The sequence below is a fragment of the Tachysurus vachellii genome, chromosome 2 (assembly GCF_030014155.1).
Source record: "Tachysurus vachellii isolate PV-2020 chromosome 2, HZAU_Pvac_v1, whole genome shotgun sequence".
NCBI lineage: Eukaryota > Metazoa > Chordata > Actinopteri > Siluriformes > Bagridae > Tachysurus > Tachysurus vachellii.
This window is the reverse complement of record NC_083461.1, coordinates 27,466,890-27,492,210: the sequence shown is the minus strand read 5'-3', so window position 1 is coordinate 27,492,210 and position 25,321 is coordinate 27,466,890. Positions and strand designations below refer to the sequence as shown.

The 25,321-nt window shown below is 38.9% G+C and overlaps 2 protein-coding genes across 2 annotated transcripts; one reads left to right on the top strand and one right to left on the bottom strand.

Moving 5' to 3' along the window:
• Positions 1-4,234: 4,234 nt before the first annotated feature.
• On the top strand, positions 4,235-9,772 carry LOC132860504 (5-hydroxytryptamine receptor 4). The gene is made up of 2 exons (XM_060891749.1): positions 4,235-4,434; positions 8,449-9,772. The coding sequence occupies exon 2, from the start codon at positions 8,464-8,466 to the stop codon at positions 9,535-9,537; it is 1,074 nt and encodes a 357-aa protein (XP_060747732.1). The 5' UTR covers positions 4,235-4,434; positions 8,449-8,463; the 3' UTR covers positions 9,538-9,772.
• Positions 9,773-11,490: 1,718 nt separating this feature from the next.
• On the bottom strand, positions 11,491-24,019 carry adra1d (adrenoceptor alpha 1D). Its single transcript, XM_060864099.1, has 2 exons — positions 22,760-24,019; positions 11,491-13,567 (listed from the first exon to the last, which is right to left on the bottom strand). The coding sequence occupies exons 1-2, from the start codon at positions 23,688-23,690 to the stop codon at positions 13,014-13,016; spliced, it is 1,485 nt and encodes a 494-aa protein (XP_060720082.1). The 5' UTR covers positions 23,691-24,019; the 3' UTR covers positions 11,491-13,013.
• Positions 24,020-25,321: the final 1,302 nt, after the last annotated feature.

The window sequence follows — 25,321 nt, the reverse complement described above, 5'->3', positions numbered from 1 at the left end:
TCAAGGTTTCTTCATTTTCCATCTAAGGGAGTTTTTCCTCACTACAGTCGCCTCAGTCACCACAGACTTGCTCATTTAAACAAACACATTTAAATATAAATCTAACATTAATATTGAATTTTTGTACTATATTAATATTTGTATAATATTATACATTCATCTATCTTCTACCGCTTATCCGAACTACCTCGGGTCACGGGGAGCCTGTGCCTATCTCAGGAGTCATTGGGCATCAAGGCAGGATACACCCTGGACGGAGTGCCAACCCATCGCAGGGCGCACACACACACACACACACACACACACACACACACACACACACACACACACACACACACACACACACACACACACACACACACACACACACGGGACAATTTTCCAGAGATGCCAATCAACCTACCATGCATGTCTTTGGACCGGGGGAGGAAACCGGAGTACCCGGAGGAAACCCCAGAGGCGCGGGGAGAACATGCAAACTCCACACACACAAGGTGGAGGCGGGAATCGAACCCCGACCCTGGAGGTGTGAGGCGAATGTGTTAACCACTAAGCCACCGTGTCCCCCTAACATTAAACATTTTTGTACTATATTTCTTATGTTCCATAAAGCTGCTCTGAGACAATGTCCATTGTTAAGAGCGCTATAGAAATAAAATTTAATTGAATTGAAAATTGGTTGGATATGAGACTAAAACATGATCTTATTTTCAGACATTTCCTATTAAAACTTTAGCACTTATCAAATAAATTTAACCCTCAAATACACTTAAATATGAAAATATTGAGAATCGTCTTTAATGAATCCATTTGACTTGCATGAACATTCATCCAAAAGAATCTTCCAGATTGTCGGGGAATTAATAATGGTTTGATTAATGCAAATCAGACAGACCACAGATGTGAAAGAAGCTCTCTAAGTACATTAAAATGAAAATATTTCACATGCTTATTTTAAAAGCATTATTAAAGCAACATGAAGAGGAATTGATTAAACTGTAAATCAATTATTTATGGGGCAAGAGGAAGCAAGAAGAAGCCGAGATTATAATTGAGTTTCTGGTGTGGATTTGAAGGTTGTAGGATTTTTAAAACTTTGCATTCAGTCAGAAAAATAAACAACATTTTAAATGCCACTGTGGCAGCTTCTTGTTTAAAAAGCATTTTTTTCCCAAGCTTGGTGCACTAGAGATATTTTTCCCTCCAAAAGTTCCTTTGGGTCATATTTACAATGCTACGCTAATGACCTCACTGTGTATTTGCTTTTGGAGCTTTGCTGGAACAGCAGTAACTCTCAGTACACATATACATTCATTAGGTCAGGTCAGAAAAAAGACAACGGCCGAACGTTAGCACCAGCCCTGGGGATCGTGGTATGTTTCTTCCTGCCACTCTTCATTATACTCTCTTATTATAATCTTCTCAGACTGGCAGCTTTCCACCATGCACAGAGGTTTAAATGGCCAGTGAGTTATTACAGGCTGTTTTTACTATTGCTTGAGTCAATAGGTCCCCGAGTGGGTTTCCCGTCATGTGTTAAATCATACATGTGCCATTGTTCTGCCAGACCCGAGCGACCTGAGAGCGATAAGAGAATTCTGCAGGTCAGACAGATTTACTTGCACGTCCTGATACTGTTCCTCAAAGCTTACAAAGCTTAATGACCCCACAGCACACTAACCACATAGCGGTTTTTGTTGCAAAATACTGTAAGTAATGCTTAAGAGTGCGCCAGTGTTCGACAACAACAACAAAAAATAAACAATTACAGCATAAAAAATAAATAACTGCAATAAAATAAAATAAGAACTAAGAACATTATTAACAATTGCAGGAAGTATAACAATAAGAGCTAAGGCAATTAAGAAAAAAAAGCTATAATAAAATAAGAACAAAACCTACACCAACAATAACTACGGTAACTATAACAATATCAGCAACAATAACAGCAACATAAATAATATTAATAACAGACAATTAATAAGAACATGACTCCTATTAATATTACAAACAATAGCAATACTGCTTCTGTTACTTGGAATATTACAAATAAATGAGATGTTTCATATTTAATCATTCATATTTAATAAAAATATTAACAGTAAATAGATTAACACAAAGAACAAATAAACAAAAAGGAGAAAGGATCCAGTTTATTAAATTCATAATTACAGTATCTGAGTCATTCTGTTGGCACCAACATGCTGTTGGCTGTTTCTCTTTAGCTCCTCACTTAAAAGCACTGCTTCTGCTTACATATGAATGACTGGTCTGTAATAACAATGGTGTGTGAGTGGGTGAGCCTTTTATGTGCCTTTTAAAACCCATAGTTCATTAGATCAGATGTGATGGCACTGGACGGATGGTGGCTATGGCGCTCGGGGTCGATGTGCGCTTCAGGTATGTAAACCGGAGTGCCTTTCAATACTTGAGAACATCAACTAAATAATCTATCCTGATCTGCTAACATGATGGATAGAGGATTTTGTATTTAAACAAACAATAACATTTTAGTTGTATAACCCTGACTTTTTTCTGGTGTCCCTCAAGGTTCAGTACTCAATCCAGTTCTGTTTACCCTTCTTAAATTTTCTGTTCTTCTGCTCTTCATGCCATCATCAGAGGTTCAATCTGTTACTCAGAAGTCATTATGGGAAGACCGAAGCCCTTCATCACCTTTATCCTACATTAGTGTACCTTTTGGAACCTTCCATAATTTCTTTACCTAACCAAATTGTTTTTGTTACTCTGCCTTTAAGACTGTTATATGTAAATGAGCTCTTTTTTGATTCACCTTGGATTGAACTGAGACACACCTTATCTCCACCTGCAAGACATTTAGAGAAAAATCAATGCAAGACATCCTGAAAATCACTAATGCGAAGCAACACAAAGAAACAAAACATAATTACTGCACGAGAGAGAATCGGTAATGCTTCAGAATTCAGTGAAAACCGTCGTCACATCTCAGTTGTTTTAGCTGCTCGTCTTACCTTTGTTACCAAAGGAATTTTATGTACCCAGGAGCTTCAGAAATGAAAAATAACACACTAAGTTTATGATTGAACAATGTAACAAGATTAAACATTCTGTTTTCATTGTCAACTTTTTTAAAGACATCAAATGAAAAACATGTCTCAACTTTTCAAGGGTAAAAGTCAGTCATGGGGCACGGTGGCTTAGTGGTTAGCACGTTCGCCTCACACCTCCAGGGTCGGGGTTCGATTCCCGCCTCCACCTTGTGTGTGTGGAGTTTGCATGTTCTCGCCGTGCCTTGGGGGTTTCCTCCGAGTGCTCCGGTTTCCTCCCCCGGTCCAAAGACATGCATGGTAGGTTGATTGGCATCTCTGGAAAATTGTCTGTAGTGTGTGATTGCATGAGTGAATGAGAGTGTGTGTGTGTGCCCTGCGATGGGTTGGCACTCCGTCCAGGGTGTATCCTGCCTTGAAGCCCAATGACGCCTGAGAGAGGCACAGGCTCCCCATGACCCGAGGTAGTTCGGATAAGTGGTAGAAGATGAATGAATGAATGAAGTCAGTCATTTGTGCTGCTAATCCAAATTTCCTGAAGTAATGCAGCTGGACCTTTACTTAAACACCGCTGATATCGGCGTCCCTCAAGGCTTAGTACTTGGCCTGTTTCTGTTTAATCAAATTTTTCTGTTTCACTGTAATAATTTCAACGTTCTCAAATGCATATCTTTATATAGCTTCTTCTATCACTTTGGTATGCAGTAGACACTGAACTCATGCTCTCATAGACAGCGTCAGAGACCCGAGCGATACTCAGAACTAATTACAAATGGCGTCTTGTCACAGAAAGCCGAATCCCAGCACAACACAGGTGCTATATATTCCTGGAAACGCATTCTGCCCTTGAATTTGCTTGCTCTCGAGTTTTGCATCTCTGCATGACCTTGGCGTTCAGTTCCTCGGACGGAGGATCTTTTTTCAATCTTTCCGAATTTTATCTTTTAGTTACAAATTGAAACCTATTTCATCATGTGGCCATGTTCCATTCAGATGCGTTTGAAGATTCGCATTAAACAGAAATGATCCAGTGAATGTTTTGTGCATAAAAAGCAAAAAATCTCATTAGCATCACAATGGGTGAGTCTGAATACCCCACTGCCCCTTATGCCTGCCCACATTCAAACACAGCTCTGCTTTTGCTGTAATTAATGTAGCACATTCAAATTAGCATGCTCTCACACACACACACACACACACACACACAGGCACAAACATGTGCACGCAACCGGACGCATCTCACCAAGCCGAATCACTGAGCGAACGTTTGTGAGATCATCAACATCCTCATCATCAGATCATCTGTAGACCCATCTCAGGAGCTTCTGTCTATCAGGAATGGGCCGAAGGAGGGAAAGAGGAAGCAGGTGAAATACAGAAAAACAAGAAATACCTTGTTCGGGAAGTGAGTATCCCTGAATTTCCCATCTAGTTTTTGTTGTTTGGAGAAATAACAAGAATTTTTATATATTCAATCATTCTAACTTAATTAGCATAATTATTATTATTATTATTAACATTAATATTCATAGTACCAGTTGTTATATTTTATTGAATGTCCAAAGGGATCTCAAGGTCTTAATTGGAAGATCAGCATTGTGCCTATGGATCTAGTGGGAAAAAAATAAAGACCAGCTTCAAAATAATTGTGTAAAAAAAGAATCCAAGCCTCTGTGAAGGTTCACTTTTAACGTTCTCCGTGAGATATCACCAGAAGTCATTTTAACGCATGATTAATATTCAAACGTTACTAAAAATGTTTCAGAATGACGCAAGAGCCTTCACCTTCACCGCTGAAGCTATCGTTAGTTTAGATTTATTATAAATAGAGAGATGCGATGAAAATGGTTGTAGTCATTACAGTGGAGTTGATTCTTTTCCTCCAACTGCGTTTCTTATAGTGTTTTCTTCATATTTTATCCTAACCATTGGTTTCTCTCGGTTCTCTTTTAACAAAAAATAAATAAATAAATAAATAACGAGCAGCTTGTCATGTATGTGATTAACCGCCACGTGAAAAGTTAGATCTGAGCGTTAGTGGAGACGCCTTCAAACATGAAATAAACACACAAAAAATAACTTTAGCATATTATTGTTTTAAATGAATCACATGATTATATTGGAGTTGTTTTATAGAACAAAGCAAGAGAATTAATATAATCCTTCAAGTTACACTGAAATGTTGAAAAATGTCCTTTTTCTTAAAAAAAATATAAAAATAATAAAAAAATTGAAAAAACCCATAAACTTTTAAACTTCATGCTTCTTCCTTTATATTAGTGATTATTATTTTTGAGAGTTGTTCTTTGTTACTATTAGGACGGATTTAAAAAAAAAAATCCAATATTTTCCTTCCTTCTGTATTTTATTAATTTTAAACAGAACTGATGTAAACTTTGTGCTTTTAATTTAAAAATATAACTTTTTTCCACGTCTCTTATTTTTCACTGTGGATCAGAGCGTATAAATGCAGGTAAACTACACCGAACAGCTCAACAGTTCTGTTTTTGTTCCACAGACAGAATTAAAATCCTGCAGGGAATCAGATAAACAACCTTTTTTATTTATTTATTTTTTTTTTGTGGAGATCAGAAGCTGAACCCGTTCAAAAATAACGAGCCCAGCAAACGAGAGCGCGAGCCATCTGTAAGGATTACAGATGACTTCCTTTGCTCTCTGGAGCGAGTGTTTACCACGAGAAGGGATTTCAATAAATAAAAAAGCACTTTGTAGGTCTTTAAACTTGATACGGAGGTATTTACGGATTGGGTTTAAACTTTAAAATCAGTTGCATTGGGGGGGAGTAGTAGCCTGTTTTAAGTGTGCACTCAAAATGATCCTTTATTTATATCTTTTCCTACCATGTATTTAATTGCTTGGGGAATCGATGGGAAAGGACCACACACACACATACACATACACACAATATGTCCACACAGGCTGTTCTTAATGAGCAGCCACTTGTGTGTGAGGGTTAAGATGGATGCAGGGATCTTGTCTGTAGGGTTTCGTGTTGAGATGTTGAGTGCTGAGATGTTGAGCAGAACTGGCCTTATTGAACTCTACTAATATAATCACCAAGTAAAAAAGCTCCAACTGAAGCCTTTCTGGAGTTAACGGCACAAAGGCAGCTGAGGAAGAGGTTAGAGTAGGACGGTTTTGTTGAAAGGATTCAGGTTCAATTCTCTAAATAGATATAAAGATATAACAATATATTTGTAAATGTTTGAATTATTGCACAACAATAATATGTAAATGGGGCAGTGGTGGATTCAAGTGCTTAAGGCTCAGGGATGTTGATCAGAAAATGGGGATGTTGGGCCCTTGAGTAAGGCCCTTTAAGTCTTTGAACAGCTGGAGTGTCACAACCACTTTTTTCAAACTCCAAAATAAAAAAAGAAAAAAAAAAAAGAAAAAAAAGAAAAGAATTGTAACTGTTATAAGTTAGACGTTATAAGTTATGTAATAAGTTTCTCCTATAAAGGCATGTTTAGTGTATAACTATAGAGAAAGTTTGTGTGTGTGATATTGACTTATCCTGCATTAGTTCAGAATGATTGTCGTCTAAAGTTTATGGACATACGTGAGTTTTTTTGTGTGACAATTTTGTGTCAGCACACCATTCACTCCTCCCAGCGGTGGTCATTAAATTTCAATTCTTAACGAACTAAAACCGTTTACATGTCCCTCCTCTCTCCGTCCTTCCCTCCCACCTAGTTATATTCTCTCCCAGATGTTGTTTACTGGTGTCCGTCACGGGCTGAATCACAGACGAGCCTTGTGGATTTGTCGAATTCCCCGAACACTTAAATTCGCAAAAATAAAAACGAACCAGTCAATCAGAACATGGCAATGGCACTCATTTATTGTCTCATTGAAAGCTTTAGGGATGAGAAGAAGTCGACTGGCTGAGCTCATTTTAAACACTTTCTTTAGTTGTAATGAATGGAATATTGAACATGACTGATAAACTAGCCTGAGCTAGCTTGTACGGGAGACTGTGGACTTACTTACATATGCAGTTTATACTGAGTATTTCTATTTTGTTTTCCATGCGATCTAAACACACATCTTTAACAAGGACAACACATTTTTGAGTAAAGGTTTACAGCAGAGGCTCATCTCAGTATCCTTACATTACGCTGGTTCGCTGTAGATCGTTTCTGAAAACAAAGTTCTTGACAGGAACCGTTTAAGCAAACAGATCAGACGGATCAGCCTGTAAATCAAATACCTTCTGATCAGGAAGTCAATCAACAACGGAATGAAATTGACACACTATTAGAATTTGAGTTCTTTTAGTCAAACCTCACTGACAATAAGCTTTAATCATGTTTGGTTCACTGAACAACATAATTATGAACCATTACTGGCTCATTCATTCATTGATTTAATGATTCATTCATATTCAGTCAGCACTTTTACAATACAATACAATTCGACCCCTTGTTGGCTAATTTTGGCTAGAATCTCTAATCCCTGCTGAAAGAAATCCACCTAAATCTGACCAGCTACTACAGTAGTTCAGAAACCTAGTAGAATTAAACTTGTAGACCATCTTCACCAGCCAGTCATTCAGTTTCTGAATGAATATATTAAATGCTAATGCTACAGAGATATTAAAGGCAGAAAAATGATTTGGTGATCATTTTAATCAAGTAATTAGTTAGACAGCTGGAAAATGACAAAATATAAAGTAGCTGACAAAATATTGCCCACTATCCTGACCAGTTTTTCACCAGTGATTCTAGTTTCAAGGTCTTGGCTATACGTAATTTGAATTGTAGTTGCTCTGAGACCTGGCAACCCTGTTCATGAGGAATGATTCTTTTAAAATTGTTTACGCCCACTGATGATGTAATATTGTTAGCATTCTCTTATCACTCATTCATTGGGACAAATTAGCATGGAGTTGAGTCAAAGATAACGTTACAGTTGTTGATCATTCCCTTCGGAATATTCCAGATGGTTTGGCTGTTTGCAGGAACTCCATTCAGTCATTGAAAGACGTTAAATGAAGAGTTTTTTGTGTTGGTTTTGGCACATCACCAGCTTGAAAGGCATTGCACTGCAAGAATACCAGAGTGGCTGAGTGACATTTGTTTGGTTGTTTTGAGCCTGCCATAATCAGATATTGCACAGATCCCTCATTTTTTGGAGGCTTGTGTCACCCTGTGTAAACTTCCAAATGTCTGCTTTCTTTCACGGAATAGATTATTGCCAAGATTAGTAGCAAATAAATCAGACATTGGGAGTGGCATAGCCTAAAATGAACTGGCATACTAGAAGAAAATACAGCCAAGCATGGCCAAAGGGGACATTTAAAGACTATTGAGGATTTAAAAATGTGGCCTGTATTTCACTGAAAATGATGCTAACTCACTGCTTATGTTTATTGTTTCTCGTTTCTTAAATTCAGATCTTACCTAACACCATGGCAAACAGCTCAGAGTGGATGGACGGCGGTAATGAGTCATTTGTTGGTGATTTGGAAATTTGTGCCAAAGCAAGGAGCCCAAGTCTACGAGTAGCTCTGTACAGCTTCATAATCTTTGGAATTTTCTGTACAGTGGTTGGAAACTTTCTAGTGGTGCTGGCTATTGCTTATTTCAAACAGCTCCGCTCTCACACAAACTCCTTTGTCATGTCTCTGGCAGTAGCTGACTTCCTGGTGGGCTTGGTGGTCATGCCTTACAGCATGGTGCGAACCGTCGAAGGCTGCTGGAACTTTGGGAAAACATTCTGTCAGCTGCATTCCAGCCTTGATGTTATGCTCTGCACTGCATCCATCTTCCATTTGAGTTGCATCGCATTTGACCGATACTACGCTGTCTGTAACCCGCTAGTCTATTCTTTCAAAATGTCCCGGAGTCGTGTGATTCTGCTAATTGTCATATGCTGGGCTGTTCCACTGCTCATCTCCTTTGGTCCCATCCTCCTGGGGCTACACACTCTTGGTGTGGATGTACCCTTGCCTGGGAATGTATGCATCCTTCTCGTAAACCGTGTCTATGCCATCATAGCATCACTAGTGGCATTTTATCTTCCTATGGCCACGATGCTTGTTGCTTACTGGAAGATTTACAAAGCAGCCAAACGACAAGCCATGCAGATAAATGCTTTAGAAGCTCAGATGGCAACCGGTGCAGGCAAGAGCTCTAGCAAGAAGCAAAAGCACCGCAACTACTTGAGAAGGGAGAGGAAGGCAGCGAAAACCCTCGGCATCATTATAGGTGTCTTCCTGCTCTTCTGGTTGCCCTTCTTCACTGTGAACATCGTGGACCCTTTTATTGAGTACAGAACAACAAGTGTGATATGGGATGTGTTCCTCTGGTTGGGGTATGTGAACTCATCCCTTAATCCTTTCCTATACGGTTTCTTCAACAGGTCATTCCGTAGGGCTTTCCTCATGATCTTGGGCTGCAGGATATGTCTGCCTGGATCAGCCCCAAGCATGGACCTCTCTCATTCTAAGAAGGATACAAATGAGCGCACAGAGAAACAATAAGTCATGGTTCCACCTACAGTTCTGAAGTTGCATGTGTTCATTTGGCAGATGCTGTCACATATAGTGAGCAGATGAAGAATAAATACCTTACCAAAGGACCCAACAGTGAGTGGCTAGGATTTAAACCAACTACCTCACCACTGAACTATAATTCTACAGACCAATGCTGGACCTGTATAGATGACGTTGTGGACTGATCAAGCTTAGGATAGTCTCGAAGAAAGAATCATGCTTATGTTAAATATCCTTGTACCCAAAAATACAATGGATTATTTTGATCATGTATAGATTAATGCTTGGGCTAAAATATTGTGCTGAATTGACACATTTTAATGATGCAAAATTTATTGTATTAGAAGCTTAGAAGGGAAATTTTTTTGCATGTATTTTTATTTTAATTATCATTCATCATTTTGAATATAGAAAAATCTATGTTTATACAAAATTTCTTCTTTTACATGCTATCATATATTTTGCTTTAACAATTTCTCTGTTTTTATTGTCTATTTTCTCAGCAAATCCCTTTAATGAATCTTTTTTTTTGTAATTTATCTTCAGGTTTTAAATATTTTCCCACAGTGTTTGTTTGCTGTTGAAAAGATTGAGTCTCGTCTGCTTTTTTATTTATAATTCTCACAAATACACTGTTTTCTCAGAACAAAGCTAATTGTATTTATTTATTTATTTATTTATTTATTTATTTATCAGATAATACACTTTTTGCTCTTTTACATTAATGAACAAACCTTTAAGTAACTCTGCCTCTCCAGCACATTATTAAAGATGCATAAAGATGTATAAATAAATCTGTGTACGAATTCTGTGTCAATAATAATGAAGAAATCTGTGTGGATTTAAATAATAAATCAACAATTACCCATTTATTTTGGTTTACTTCAGCATAATCCTGCTGATCCTTATTCTCTCCCGTATGCCTCGGCAATTTAATCATCTCACACAGCCAGCTGCTGTTATTGCTTGATTAAGAATAAGTGATTACACACAGTCAGTGTCACACGCAGGCTCAAAAAAATGCACACAAGAGAAAAAAAAAGTGCTGCAAAAATAGAAATGTGGAATATGGACATGTTTGCATTATGTAATTAGTCTGGAGTTTGACGTACCGGACAGAAGATTGGCACCAAAGAGTCTACCCTGAGACTCAGGGATGGAGGAGGAGGAGAGAGATAGATAGAAAGAGATGAAGAGAGTGTTGGAGAGGTAGAGAGAGAGAAAGAGAGAGAGAGAGAGAGAGAGAGAGAGAGAGAGAGATGGTTAGTTCTGTATAAAATGTTCAAATGTCTTCACAGCTAGTGGAAGTGCAATGTTCTCGCCCCCGTTCTTGCTATTACAGCATGCCATGTTCTCTCTTTCCAAACAGTCCACAACAGGAAGTCTTTGTGATGATTTGCACCAACAGGCGTTCCGTTCCTTTTCTCCTAGCTTGAGCTAATTCGCAGAACTCTGTACTAGTAGGACATAAGGTGATGACATGTCAGTGAACATCAGGGAACAGTTTATGTGATTATTACCTTTTCCTCAGTTAACATGCTTTTTCCTTGACACCTCCACCTGATCCCAGGTCAGTTTCTGATCCTAGAGGATCACATCCGTCAAAATGTGACCTTGTTGCTGCCTTAAACACGAGATTTGTTCACAAGAATCTTGCGGTTACTTTTTTAGGTAACACTTAAATGGCTCCCAACTTGAGATAAAATAAATTGACATCAGGCTTGGATTAGGTTACAACATCACAGCGGTTCACTTTTAAAATCAGCGTACGTCTGGTATGTCCCATGTGTCATTGCTTGGCATAGATAGATGGATCGTGATCCCAGACCTTCACTTAACTCGCTGCAATATGTTTTTTCTTCTTTCTTAAACCCTGCAGTTCAGAGGCGCCAGAAGGACAGACTGAAGTCAATAAGCAAAAATGGAATCTACAATACACAATTTAATATCTATCCGATTTATTTTTAGTGTTACATCAGACATTGATGGACATCACATCTGCAAATACAAATGAATTCAGAGCATGTTTTAAGAATTAAAAGGAAAAGGTCTTATGCAGTTGTTGCTTGGTTGCAAGGAAAACTTCCATTTCAAACCAAATAAACAGTCAAAAATCTGTGTATAGATGTAGTGCCTTGTGTTCCATTTTAAATAATAATAATCTGTTTGGGTTAAACCATAAGCACTCTACATACGTAAACGCCACAGTACATCTTGGCAAGTCAGTACATAAATAGCAAGCGGTACCATGGGGTTCCTGGTTCCTCAGATATCTCACAGTTGTAGGTAGCTCCCTGTATTTAGGACTTCGGTTTCAGAGAATATCTCTGAACTCTGGCATTAAGAATGAGCTCGTTAGTGGTAATCAGATCGAGACCATCTTTTAAAGTCACTCCAAACTTTAAGAAATGGGTTGAAATGAAATTTCTCAGGTCTAAACATTTCCCTAGAGTGGTTTCTTAGACTTTTATTCTGGTTGCTAATAGACTTGGTTTTAGTGGTTAAAGTCCGTCGTCATGCATGAACTTTGTATATGTGCGTTTATTTAGCAACACGGATTAAACCCATTTTGATCCCTACATGGTCAAAACATCTAATTAAAGATAGAAAACTATACTGAAATTGGTAATTGGTACTTGCTCTGCATCAACATTAAATTTGCTATCTATTTTATTCAGATTTATACCAGAAAAGCTAGCAACTGGTGGCTAATTGCATGCACCTGAGATCTGATGAAACAAGGAACCATAATTCAGACCAAATTCTTCTTCATCTCAAACAGGAACCAAACATAAAGAAAGACAATTTCTCATTAGGGAAAGAATTAGACATCCTAAATTCCACTGTGTTTTGCAGCCATTGGTCTAAAACAATTCTGCAAGTGTTTATGGAAGGAGTCTCCAGTGTTAGTGCTTGTATCAGCCTGAGGTAAAGCTACAACTTTAAAGTTTGGACAGAGGAGTTTCTGCTGTTTCTCCATAACATTCTCGACATGTTGCATTACTTTTGACTTCCTTATGATCTCGAGTTTGGTTAAGGTTTAAGTATAAACTCCCCTAAATGTTTTCTTTTGTGGGAAAAAACAAGGAAGTTAGCAGGGTACAATTAACTGATTACTTTTTTATTCGATAAGGATTAGTTTTGGGTGACTTTAAAGGAGTATATTGAAAGGCCACATGGATGTACAGAGGGTGCAGTCTGTTTATATGCCACTTGATGGCACTTTGTTGTGTCTAGAACGTAAAGCAGTAGTTTTACTTTACAACAAACATTTTGCACCTTCTGTGTTCACTTCTGAAAGTCAAATGCTTAAATTACCCCTGTGAAAATAAATGGCTGTCCTTCTCTTCTTTTAGATTAAAACCAAAACATTTACTTGTCTGGTCTTGAGTTGTATCTCTTAAAAGAGTGTGCTTTTGTCAAGATGCCTGTTTCATTTCTGTCTGCGAGCAATTCGCCTCTGTTTAGATGTCTGTCTCCTTCAAGCCGTAACATTCCGTCAGATCGTATATCTGATACCCGCTTGGCTCGCTGCACTCGCTGTAGATCCCCATGGACACTGTATCGATCTCAGTCCTATCTAACGATGGCTTTGAACTCTTCCCTGCACCGTTCTTGATCTTGTTAGACAAGTTGTTCATCTTCTCCTTCAGCTGGAAGGAAGACTTCTGCAAGGGAGGAAAGAAGCTCCAGCTTTTCAGGTTCAGGGAGCGGCTTTTGCTCCGACATGAGAAAATCGAGCTGCTGCAAGAATCATGGAGGGAGAAACCTGGCTGATAGTCACCCCGCAAGTCTCTGGCTGGGGCCCTGAGGGCTGTACGCCATCGCTGGTCGTAGAAGCGGCGTAAGCTGCGTCGTCGTCTGTGACACTGGCAGCGGAGAAGGCGGGTGAAGGCGCGCTGGAATTCTTTACTAGAGCAGGGATAGATGACCGGGTTGATGCAGCTGTTAAAGTAACCAAGCCAGAAGATGACTTTAAACACCATGTCTGAAGGTTTCAGGGCAGGAAAGAAAGATCCTGGGGTGGAAAGAGAGAGAGAGAGAGAGAGAGAGAGAGAGAGAGAGAGAGAGAAAGATTGTTTAATTGAAACAGGGTCTCAGTCCAACGATAAACTTACTGTCATTGGATCTGCTTCAAATGACACTTTAGTATGAAAGATAGCATATTTAGCCACACATTGTTACATTTTACATGGCTGGTTAATAAGAGAATAAAAGTCCAACTGGAATGACAAACTGGGGCTTGATATTAGGCTCAGTTTGTCTGGTTTGCCGAGCTGAACTGTGCCTCCTTCCTGAAGATCTGAGAGTTTGTGATCCTTCTGTGATTAATATGGGTTATATGAGGTAATATTACATTTTCTTTATTTTGACTGTGTTTTTTCCATTAGGCTAATAAGATTTGACAGAGCCTCATAGAAGTAAAATATGATAATAAGATGCTCATTTGACTTGGATCGGCTTCACGTTTTCTCAGCTTTCACCTGGAAACTTTCATTCTCACTCGTCCTTTCATGTTTCAGCTCTGTTCATTTCTTGCTCTCGGACACAAACACATACAAACACAGTGCACTTTGGCTAGCTGCCTTATCACCAGCTGGCATTATGCCCTGTATGTAGGGAGTAAGGGAACTGCCGTGTCACACTATCACATAAAACAGTTGTCAGATCTGTCAGCCTTCGGACGCCATGCAGCCATTCTGACTATACAAGAGGTCAGGGTCGCTACCTATCAGTGGTTTATAAATGCCCCAGTAGGGCTGTTATTAAAATCACACTGTAGCACTGCTTCTGTCTTATCTCTTTGATCATGGGGCAACAATAAAGGCTTTAATGAAGGTGTAATTTCAGTGAGGTTCTTCCTTCAAAGCTCTTAGCTAGTCTCAGGATGATGATCTAAAAGTGTCAAAACTGAACAAATTACCAAAACTTTTGGCACCTTATCAAAGCTTCCAGCTGTATGGGTTTTGGGTTGCTATGCAACACTAGACACAGGGGTTCTCCAGGACCAGGGTTGGGAATCTGTGTTGAAGAATATCAGAAGCTACAGGTACTAGAACGACATATGTGCAAATGAATAAACGAAGGCTGTACATTGTGACGTCTTTAAATGATCAGACAAAAGATCGAAACGTATATCTGAAAGCTTCCTCAGTGTTGGAGATGGAACAGTGGCGTCATTGCCAGTATAAGAATTATGCATTTGCTTTTACTCCCTTCACTGAGCGTTGAAGTGAACGAACCCCATCTCTGGTGAGTTCGTGTTTAGTTAGAAAGATTATGACCTCATCTCGGTTCCCATAAATCAAGATCCGTCACCTCAGCAGACACATGAACAAAAGCTTCTGTTTTCTTATTAGGAGTATGTTCACACAATCACATTCCTCAACACGCATTTTCAGCTCACTCTTCTGATTTGATACTCCTGAGCTGCAAGTGATAAAAGGTTCTGTGAAATTATACACCAGCAGTATGATGTGCTGCAACAAGACTGCAAAGATGAGCCATGAAAAATAAAACTTATGTAATAATATGAATAATAATATGAATAATGTAAACTATGACAACTCTGCACATTTAAAACGGAGACTCTAGTGAGGGATAGTCAGGAATACTCAGGTCTTCTCCACACCTTTATGGATACTTTAGGGAACAACACCAAATCCTAACAATTACATAAAAAAACCACTGTATGTAAAATTAGTAAAAACTGATTGTAAATAAATAAATAAATGAATGAGGCAAACAGCAACAGTTTGTAAAATTCAATAAAAATGCTCATATGAAAAAAAAGTTTTGGAAAATCTACATTATAAAAAAAAAAACTAGTATACAAGATACTAGATACTAGTATACTGTAGATGTAAAACCTTTCCAAAAATAATTAAAATGATAAACAAACATGCAAACAAACTAAGAACAACACCACTAAATACGATACACACCAGGGTGTTGATGAATTTTTGAAAAAATATACTACATTGCATTTGCGGCAAATGAATTTATAATGGATTTTTTTATAGCCATTTTTTTTTTTTTTTTTTTTTTTAACAAATTTCATGCTTTTAAATGTTTTATACGGTGGCCGAGAAGTGCAAAACAAATTAACAAATCCGAAAACAAATTAAGAAATCCGAAAACACATTAACAAATCCGAAAACAAATGAAGAAATACGAAAACACATTAACAAATCCGAAAACAAATGAACAAATCTGAAAACAAATTAACAAATCCGAAAACACATTAACAAATCCGAAAACAAATGAACAAATCCGAAAACAAATTAACAAATCCGAAAACAAATTAACAAATCCGAAAACACATTAACAAATCCAAAAACAAATTAACAAATCCAAAAACACATTAACAAATCTGAAAACACATTAACAAGTCAGACAACCCGGAAACGGTAGTGTATCGTTTTTGAATGGAAACTTACCGATCATTGGACAAGATACCTGTCACTGAAGATATACAGGTATGGAATCTTATGTGTAATGGGTAAAGTTTAAATATAAGAAAATAACAGAATTAATCCACAGTAATCTATTCCATCCATCCATTCCAACTTTTCCCTGCGACAGACTGTTGAACTTCATGTATACCTTGAGTGACAGGTGTCTTGTCCAATCGGTACATGTTCCAATCACAAACTATACCAACCTCTTCCAGGTTGTCTGAATTGTCGTTGTGTTTTCTGATTTGTTAATGTGTTTTCGGATTTGTTAATGTGTTTCGTGCACCGATTCAGACCACCCAGAAGAGGTAGGTATAGTTTGTAAATGGAAACTTACCGATCATCGGACAAAGCACCTGTCATTCAAGATATACAGGTGAATGAAAGGTGTCTTGTCCAATGATCAGTAAGTTTCCATTCACAAACTATACCGGATTTTCGGATTTGTTTATTTGTTTTCGGATTTGTTAATGTGTTTTCGGGTTTGTTAATGTGTTTTTGGATTTGTTAATATGTTTTCGGATTTGTTAATGTGTTTTAGGATTTGTTAATTTGTTTTCGGATTTGTTAATTTTTTTCGGGTTTGTTAATGTGTTTTTGGATTTGTTAATATGTTTTCGGATTTGTTAATGTGTTTTAGGATTTGTTAATTTGTTTTCGGATTTGTTAATGTGTTTTCGGATTTGTTAATTTGTTTTCGGATTTGTTAATGTGTTTTCGGATTTGTTAATTTGGTTTGCACTTCTCGGCCACCGTAGTTTTATTTGAAAATTACAGATTGGAAATTAGTAAAATATTTAAAAATTCTATTTGTTGATCTTAAATTTGTTTTATATTTGTTTTAGTAAGAAATATTACCCTCATGATTTCTTTGATAATTTCCCTTGCTAATCTATTTTATATCTCTGAGGTACACAATACAATAAAAAGCATAGACATTGTTTGAAGTAAATATGAAGCAATAATACTGTTAAAGCTGCTGAGCTCCTTCCATTTGTCCTACTAAAGAAATATGGACATGTTACATTTCACATGTATTTTTAGAAACTTCCTAAATGTAGACAAATAGCCTTAAGCTAGGTTTGGCCTTGGCTTGATTTAATTATTTCCCTTGGCATATTTTTTATAAATTCTCCTTCACAGTGGGGTGTTCTCAGTAGTATGGGAAAATAAAAACACAATACTCACAAAATATAGTTATGAGTCTGTAATAAAATATCAGCATGGCATCCCAGGGCCTATTCGACTGGACAGCTGGATTGTTCCACATGTTAAGTATCAACCAGAATATTAACACATTGCTTAAACATAACATTAGCTGATGATTCAGGACACAGAACACAGTCAGATACAAACAATCAACAAATTGTTTTACTTCGCAGTGAACCACAAATATCTGATTACTTCTAATCAAGGTTTATGTTGTTCTTACAGTCTGTGGTCCAAAGTATACACAGGAATTGGCTGCTTACCCAAAGTCTACATGCTGGTCACCAGAATTTCTTTTCTTTTAACATAAAGTGGGCAAAGTTATATATTTTTGGAAGCTTACATAAGATACATCGATGCATCTTTCATCAAAACATTACAGCTGTGAATGATAAAATATAGCAAGTGAAGTGAAATAGCAAGTAACAGCTGGCTAAGTAGGTGAAAATTAACCCAGCAAACTAAAACCTACTGACCAAAAGCTAGCCTAATGAAAGGAAACTGAGAATGCAAGCAAACCGAGTGAGATGTCCTAAAGATTTTAAAGTGAAAGCTAATCAGCGGAGTAACAAACAATTACAGAATAAAAGCTAAACAAGGGAGCAAAACAAAAACTATCAAATAAATGTGAGTTAACCAGTAGGCACAAGTTAACATAACAAGTAAAAGAAAACAAGTGAGACCAAAAATGAACAAAGGCTTGTCTATTCAGTGCTAGCTAACATAGCAAGGCAATATCTAGTGATATATCTAACAAATATCCAGTAATTAAATGCAACTTTGCAAATAAATGCAGGCTTCAGAAGACAACAGAATGCTAGTCTGCTGAGCATTTAACCTAGCATGTGAAAGCTAAGCTAACAAGTAAAAGAAAACTGTTTCTACCAGCTAAAGTAATAAGGAAGCTAGTCTTCAGAAAAAAACTCAGCTGATGGATTATTTTGCTTATATATAGCTTTTATTAACTTTTAAATTATTATTATTTTTTTATAAGTTTTTCAATGCAGCATTTTTGTGTTTTGTCCCAAAAGAACCACACTTAACGGTTCCTCAAGGGATATTGGCTTCCTGAAGGGGCTTTAATTGAAAAGCTTACTAAAAAGGAAAACACTCTTGAAACTGAAGCACCTTTAAAGCTTACAGAGTTTGAGAGCAGCAGCCTTGAGCTTTTCTCTAGATCTCTGAAACATCTCAATAATTTTACCAGTAGTTTGCTGTGTCCTTTGGTAGCTACTGGGGAAAATAAATATTTGTGCGTTTTAGGAGATTTTCAGGAAAGGATTTTAATTTTCTCCAAAGAAAACCTCAAAACCTTTGAAAATGTTTCATTTAGAATTCTAAAGTTCAGAACTTTGACAGTTAGTTATAGACTAAGATAAAAGGAATGGTCTGGTCTGGTTTTCAGTGTACAATCGATAAGTGCGTATACTCCTGAAGGAATTCCCGAACTATTCTCGGGTCACGGGGAGCCTGTGCCTATCTCAGGCGTCATCGGGCATCAAGGCAGGGTACACCCTGGACGGAGTACCAACCCATCGCAGGGCACACACACACACTCTCATTCACTCACACAATCACACACTACGGACAATTTTCCAGAGATGCCAATCAACCTACCATGCATGTCTTTGGACCGGGGGAGGAAACCGGAGTACCCGGAGGAAACCCCCGAGGCACGGGGAGAACATGCAAACTCCACACACACAAGGCGGAGGCGGGAATCGAACCCCAAACCCTGGAGGTGTGAGGCGAACGTGCTAACCACTAAGCCACGTTGTGCCCCCAATCCCCCCCCCCCCCCAACACACACACACACACACACACACACACTTTTGACCAATCCTTCCAAATCACATAGATAATGGTATCCGGTCCCACTCACCCCTGCCCACACATCCACCAATCCCACTCAGCCCTGCCCACACATTCACCAATCCCACTCACCCCTGCCCACACTTTCACCAATCCCACTCACCCCTGCCCACACATTCACCAATCCCACTCACCCCTCCCCACACTTTCACTAATCCCACTAACCCCTGCTCACACTTTCACCAATCCCACTAACCCCTGCTCACACTTTCACCAAGCCCAATCACTCCTGCCCACACATTTACCGGTCCCACTCACCCCTGCCCAAACTTTCACCAAACCCACTCACTCCTGCCTACACTTTCACTAATCCCACTAACCCCTTCTCACACTTTCACCAATCCCACTAACCCCTGCTCACACTTTCACTAATCCCACTAACCCCTGCTCACACTTTCACCAATCCCACTAACCCCTGCTCACACTTTCACTAATCCCACTAACCCCTACTCACACTTTCACCAAGCCCAATCACCCCTGCCCACACATTCACCGATCCCACTCACCCCTGCCCACACTTTCATCAAACCCAGTCACTCCTGCCCACACTTTCACTAATCCCACTAACCCCTGCTCATACTTTCACCAATCCCACTAACCCCTGCTCACACTTTCACCAAGCCCCATCACCCCTGCCCACACATTAACCAAACCCACTCACCCCTGCCCACACCTTCACCAATCCCAAGCACTCTTGCATATAAAATGGAGCAATCCAAGGTACTCTTCGTACATGCAAAGAAAGGGTTTCACAGTTCTATAATGTATATGCAACAATTTATAATGTATATGCTTCACCACACTTCACACTTCATCCTGTCCTGTCCAAAAAATGTCTGGACCAATCCCAATTACTCCCAAAAACATTCTTGACCAATCCTGAGCATCTCATTTACTATATCTGAAACCTTTACTTTGGGTCCTGTGTTCTCAGTCCCAATGCTCACCTCCACCTAACCCTAAACAATGCTTTCCTTAAAAAAATCTTTTAATCAGAAGACATAAAAATATACACTTTATATTGTAAAATTCTCAGACAAAAGGATGTAAGCGAATTCAGCTAATTGTGGCCTCCACACTTCTTTCGTTCCCTCCAGCTGTGTGTGTGTGTGTGTTTCTATTGTCTGACCTCTTCAACTCTGCATGATTACAGCAAAATACAAAACAGGTCAGATGGGAATAGTTGGCATATTTATTGGCAAAGCTCATGCTTATATCCTTTGGCAACATGCTAACCTCTGGTAGTGGAAAAGATTTAGCTAGCACAGTCTCCAGTCTGCATTAATGTGGAATTTCTACCACACTGTTTGCTCAGACCTCACCCTCAGATTCTATCAGACCGAGCCTGCAAGAAACGAGACTCAAATACTAGGCGGCATGGGCATAATTATGTTCGTGCATGTGTGTGCATATGAGAAATGCTGCACTGGCCAACAAAGAGCAGCATAATTCAGTTAAAATGGATTCAGAAGAATTCACCGGACTTTAATAATCTTGTTAGAGCTAAATATTAGCAACATTAGCCAATTACTGTTAAACAAGACTATTTCCTTTGGAATTTTGAGAGATATTATTACCAGATTTAATTTCAATTCACACTTTAGCCTAAGTTTTTTTTAAATAATATCCATTGTGAACAGAGTTTAATTATAGAACCCGTGGCTGAATATGTGAATGGCAGCTTGCCTTTTGTTCCTGCACCCTTTAAATTATTTCCATTTCCGATGCATGAAATCCTTTAGCCCTGATTAATTAACAGTAACCCCATGTAGAATTCACTCAGGGATGAGATAAGGGATGGAGGGATAAATCATGGCCAGGCTTACCTTACTGTAATTAGCACTGATTGTTACACTGTTCGTTATGCAACACGGTGAAAGCTTTGGCCCATAAAAGCCTTCTTCATCCCTTTCATAAATCAGAGAATTTATGCGTCGGTTCTCCAGCTTACTGTCAACTGCTTCTACTCGACTATTTATTCTGGTATGCATGATAAATCTGTCAATCAATTATCAAAACACATGGGAATACAAAATAGAAAGCTGTAGAGCGAAAGCTGCAGAGAGAATACACATTTACACCAGACCCTGCTTAAATGTTTGACATGGACATCTATCCAGATCTACAGCTGTTGTGTGACCTACCAGAAAATCTCAAGGTTTCTTTAGATAGTTAAGGATTCTCAATTACTTTAAAGAAAATCTCTGTTCTCAGTGGGTTCCTTGCAATGTTAAAGGTTATTTGCTTCTAAGCAGCACATTTTTTTTTTTTTTAAAGAATAAAAACTGCTGCATAAGTGTGCAGTAAAAATTGTATCTACCTTAGATATTCAACATGGAACTTGTTTTTTTAATAAATTAATAAGGAAACACTGTTGCTGGGTTCTACATAAATCCTTAATGGGATCTCTGAGTAGGACAAGTGCATTTAACGGTTGTAAACTGTGTATGAACCTTGCATAGTGAGAGAGGTAAATAAGAATGTCATCACATTAAATTAATAAATCATGTGAGAAGTAAAAATGCATTAAAATCCAACCTGAGGTGATGAATTACGCGATGATTCACACGTGAGGTTCATGCGACTGCTCTGAAACTCAGTCCCATTCTCTCTTATTTATTTAGACTTAAAAGCAGGAAAACAGGAACATTTTGTTCCCTGAGGAACATCCAGTGTAGTAGCTCAGTGGTGCATCAGTGCCATTAAGCTCTAATTATGTACAGGAGCATTCAAAATTCTTATCTTAGTGTTCCTAAAGGTTTGCATGTTCTTTGAGAATTTATAGGTATTTAATAGGTCAATAGGTATGCGCATGCGCAGTGCCTTAACCAACGTGCAGTTCTATACATGTTGTCGCAGTTTGATGCTCCTGGAAAATCTGCAGTGTTTAATTAGGGCTTATTTTACTCAGTTGAAGTGTAATGAGTGGATTACGGTGTTTAGCTGTTCATCTGTACGTTTAACACTGGAGATTTTGCAGTGTGTGTGTTTGCACAGGACGGGTTCATGCGCTTTTAATAAACAGTTTGAGCGGAAAATGTATGCGTGCGTGTGCAGAAAAGCTCATTTGCGTTGTGTTGGAGTGTGTTGGTGATTAACTGTGCTACTCTAAAAAGTGCATATATATATATATATATATATATATATATATATATATATATATATATATATATATATATATATATATAAAGCATAATAAGACAAACTCCAGTGCTCAATTTTCATGAAAGTAAAAAAGAGGCAGTCTGTGCTTGTTAAGATAAAAAAAATTAAACATTATATAAAGAGCAAAAATACAAATATATAAATAAAAAACATTAAAACTATAATTATAATATAAAAACCCAGTGTTCAGGTGTAAAAATGATGCACGCGTGTGCACTTAATTATCTGTTCCCAAAAAGGCAGAACTTGAAAAGAAGATATCCAACAAATGAAAAACAAGTAAAAATGAATGCACCTCCTCCCCGTTTAAAAGTTACAATCACGGATAAAAACAAGGAGTTTCTGTACAATTTAATATAAAATAAAGATCGTTTTTGGAGCTAATTAATACGTACGTAATTAATACAAATGAATTATTTGCTGCTCCTGTAATGTATTTTATTTCCTTTACGCGCCGAATTCCTCAATAATTCCACACAATAATTCCACACAGAAACATCACCTACCTAGAGGCAAGACGAAGAAAAACGGGAGCCAACACACAATGAACATCCCGACCACGATGGCCAGAGTTTTGGCAGCTTTTTTCTCTCTGGAGAACTTCATGAGGCGCACAGAGAGCGAGCTGCGCAGCGGATGGTTCTTGCTTTTCGAGCTCGCTCCGGCGTCCTCCGGTGAGCTCCGGCAGTGGATCCGCAGCACCACCTCCATGGATTTGTTCCTTTCTCGCTTCACTCCTGCTTCCAGGCTCTTGGTGGTCCTCCGGGCCACGACATACACCCGAAAGTACATGACAAGGATGACCATGAGAGGGAGGTAGAAAGAGAAGAGCGAAGAGAACAGCGCGTAACCAGGCTCCTCAGTGATGCTGCAGATGCTCTCATCCGACGGCGGAGGTTCCTTCCAGCCTAAAAGCGGCCCCACCGAGATGACCACCGAGGAGACCCAGACAAGCACCAGGATGACCCCGGCTTTGCGTTCGGTCATGATCGCTGGGTATTTGAGGCAGTGTTTGACTCCTATGTATCGGTCTATGGAGATGATGCACAGGCTGAGGATAGACGCGGTGCAGCACAACACGTCCACAGCAGCCCAGATGTTGCAAAACACGCGTCCAAACACCCAACATCCAAATACCTCCAGAGACGCGGAGAAGGGCAACACCACGACGCTCAGGAGCAAATCCGCGATTGCTAAATTGACTATAAAGAAGTTGGTCACCGTCTGCAAGTGTTTGTTGCAGAAAACTGACAGGATAACCAAAATGTTCCCGACGATCGCAGCCAGGATGAAGACAGCCAGGAAGATTCCCACAGACACGACCTGCGCGTCCAACACGGTGCCGGCGCACGTCGCGTTTCCGCTGTTGTTGTTGGAAATCTCGGAGAAAGACAAATTGAGCGCGTCATGACTCTGGTTCAGATTAGACAATGTCATTTTGAAACTCCATAAAGAAAAGTTTACACGTGTGTTCCACTGGCGTCGAGGCTCATTTTAAAGCGCAGCACACTTTCCTTTTCCATAGCTGAGAGAGAAACGCGCTCCTTCCATCCATTTCGTGCCCTCATTCACTCGAGTGTCACTTTGAGGGATTTTAAATACATCCTTGAATCTTCTCCCAGGTCCAAATTCTCAAGCCGAGACTAATTCACGTGTCGAGTCATCTGAGGTAGAGGGCTCTTTAGCGCCAGACGCACTGTCAGGTTTGTCACTGGTGTTAGTGGTTCGTGTTCACCGCGTTCTCCACACTGGACGCGCGTAACCCTTGTGAACAGGTTCTCCTCCCAAATTAGTGACGCGCCTCACCAATCATGCACTTCATCACAACACCACCAGAGGGATGAGAGCACAGGAGGACCACTGGTACAATGGGGCCAAGTGTTTTCAGGGGAAAGAAGCTAAGGCATGCTCAAAAACACGCTAGACGTCGACAGATGACGTCACGAAAGGCACAATTTGCATATTAATTCATCATCGTGATCATATGCATTGCAAAATTTGCTTCTTGAAGAAAGAGGCTTAGAAGAAAATGGAATCCATATATATGGTTTATTTACAGGATTCACACGCAATTACATCATATGTGATCAGTGATTGGTTGTTGCGAACAGTGGTGGTAAGTGATTGGTCTTTTGGAACAGTGGTGATCAGCGATAATTTGGAACAGTGTATCTCAAGTTTGCTGTTTGCTTAGTTTTTGATCTTAGTTGCATGAAATACTATAAACACATGAATTAACATTATTCTTAAATGCAGTGGTGTGAAAAAGTGTTGGCCCCTTCCTGATTTTTTATTTTTTTGCACGTTTCTCACACTTTAATGTTTCAGATCAAACAAATTTAAATATTAGTCAACAATTACAAGTAAACACAACATGCTGTTTTTAAATAAAGGTTTTTATTATTAAGGGAAAACAAAATCCAAACCTACATGGCCATATGTGAAAAAGTGTTTGCCCCTAAACCTAATAACTGGTTGGTCCGCCCTTAGCAGCAAGAACTGCAATCAAGCATTTGTGACAACTTGCAATGAGTCTGTTACAGCTGAGGCTGCGGAGTTTTGGTCCCTCATCTTTGCAGAATTGTTGTTATTCAGCCACATTGGAGAGTTTTCGAGCATGAACCGCCTTTTTAAGGTCCTGCCACAGCATCTCAATAGGATTCAGGTCAGGACTTTGACTCGGCCAATCCAAAGTCTACATTTTGTTTTTCTTCAGCCATTCAGAGGTGGACTTGCCGGTGTGTTTTGGATCATTGTCCTGCTGCAGAACCCAAGTTCACTTCAGCTTGAGGTCACGAACAGATGGCCGCACATTGTCCTTTAGGATTTTTTGGTAGACAGCAGAATGGTTCCATTTATCACAGCAAGTCTTCCAGTCCCTGAAGCAGCAAAACAGCCCCAGACCATCACACTACCACCACCATATTTTACTGTTGGTATGATCTTATTTTTTTCTGAAATGTTTCATTTACACCAGATGTAAGAGACACACAACTTCCAAAAAGTTCAACTTTTGTCTCAGGAAGGGGGCAAACACTGTTTCACACCAGTGTAATTTAGTGATATGA

Excerpts from the sequence above, each read along its gene's own strand:
- LOC132860504 (XM_060891749.1), top strand. The coding sequence starts at position 8,464 with ATGGCAAACAGCTCAGAGTGGATGGACGGCGGTAATGAGTCATTTGTT.
- adra1d (XM_060864099.1), bottom strand. The coding sequence starts at position 23,690 with ATGACATTGTCTAATCTGAACCAGAGTCATGACGCGCTCAATTTGTCT. Across the intron at positions 13,568-22,759 it reads TTTCTTCGTCTTGCCTCTAG|GATCTTTCTTTCCTGCCCTG; the intron begins GTAGGTGATGTT and ends TTTCCACCCCAG.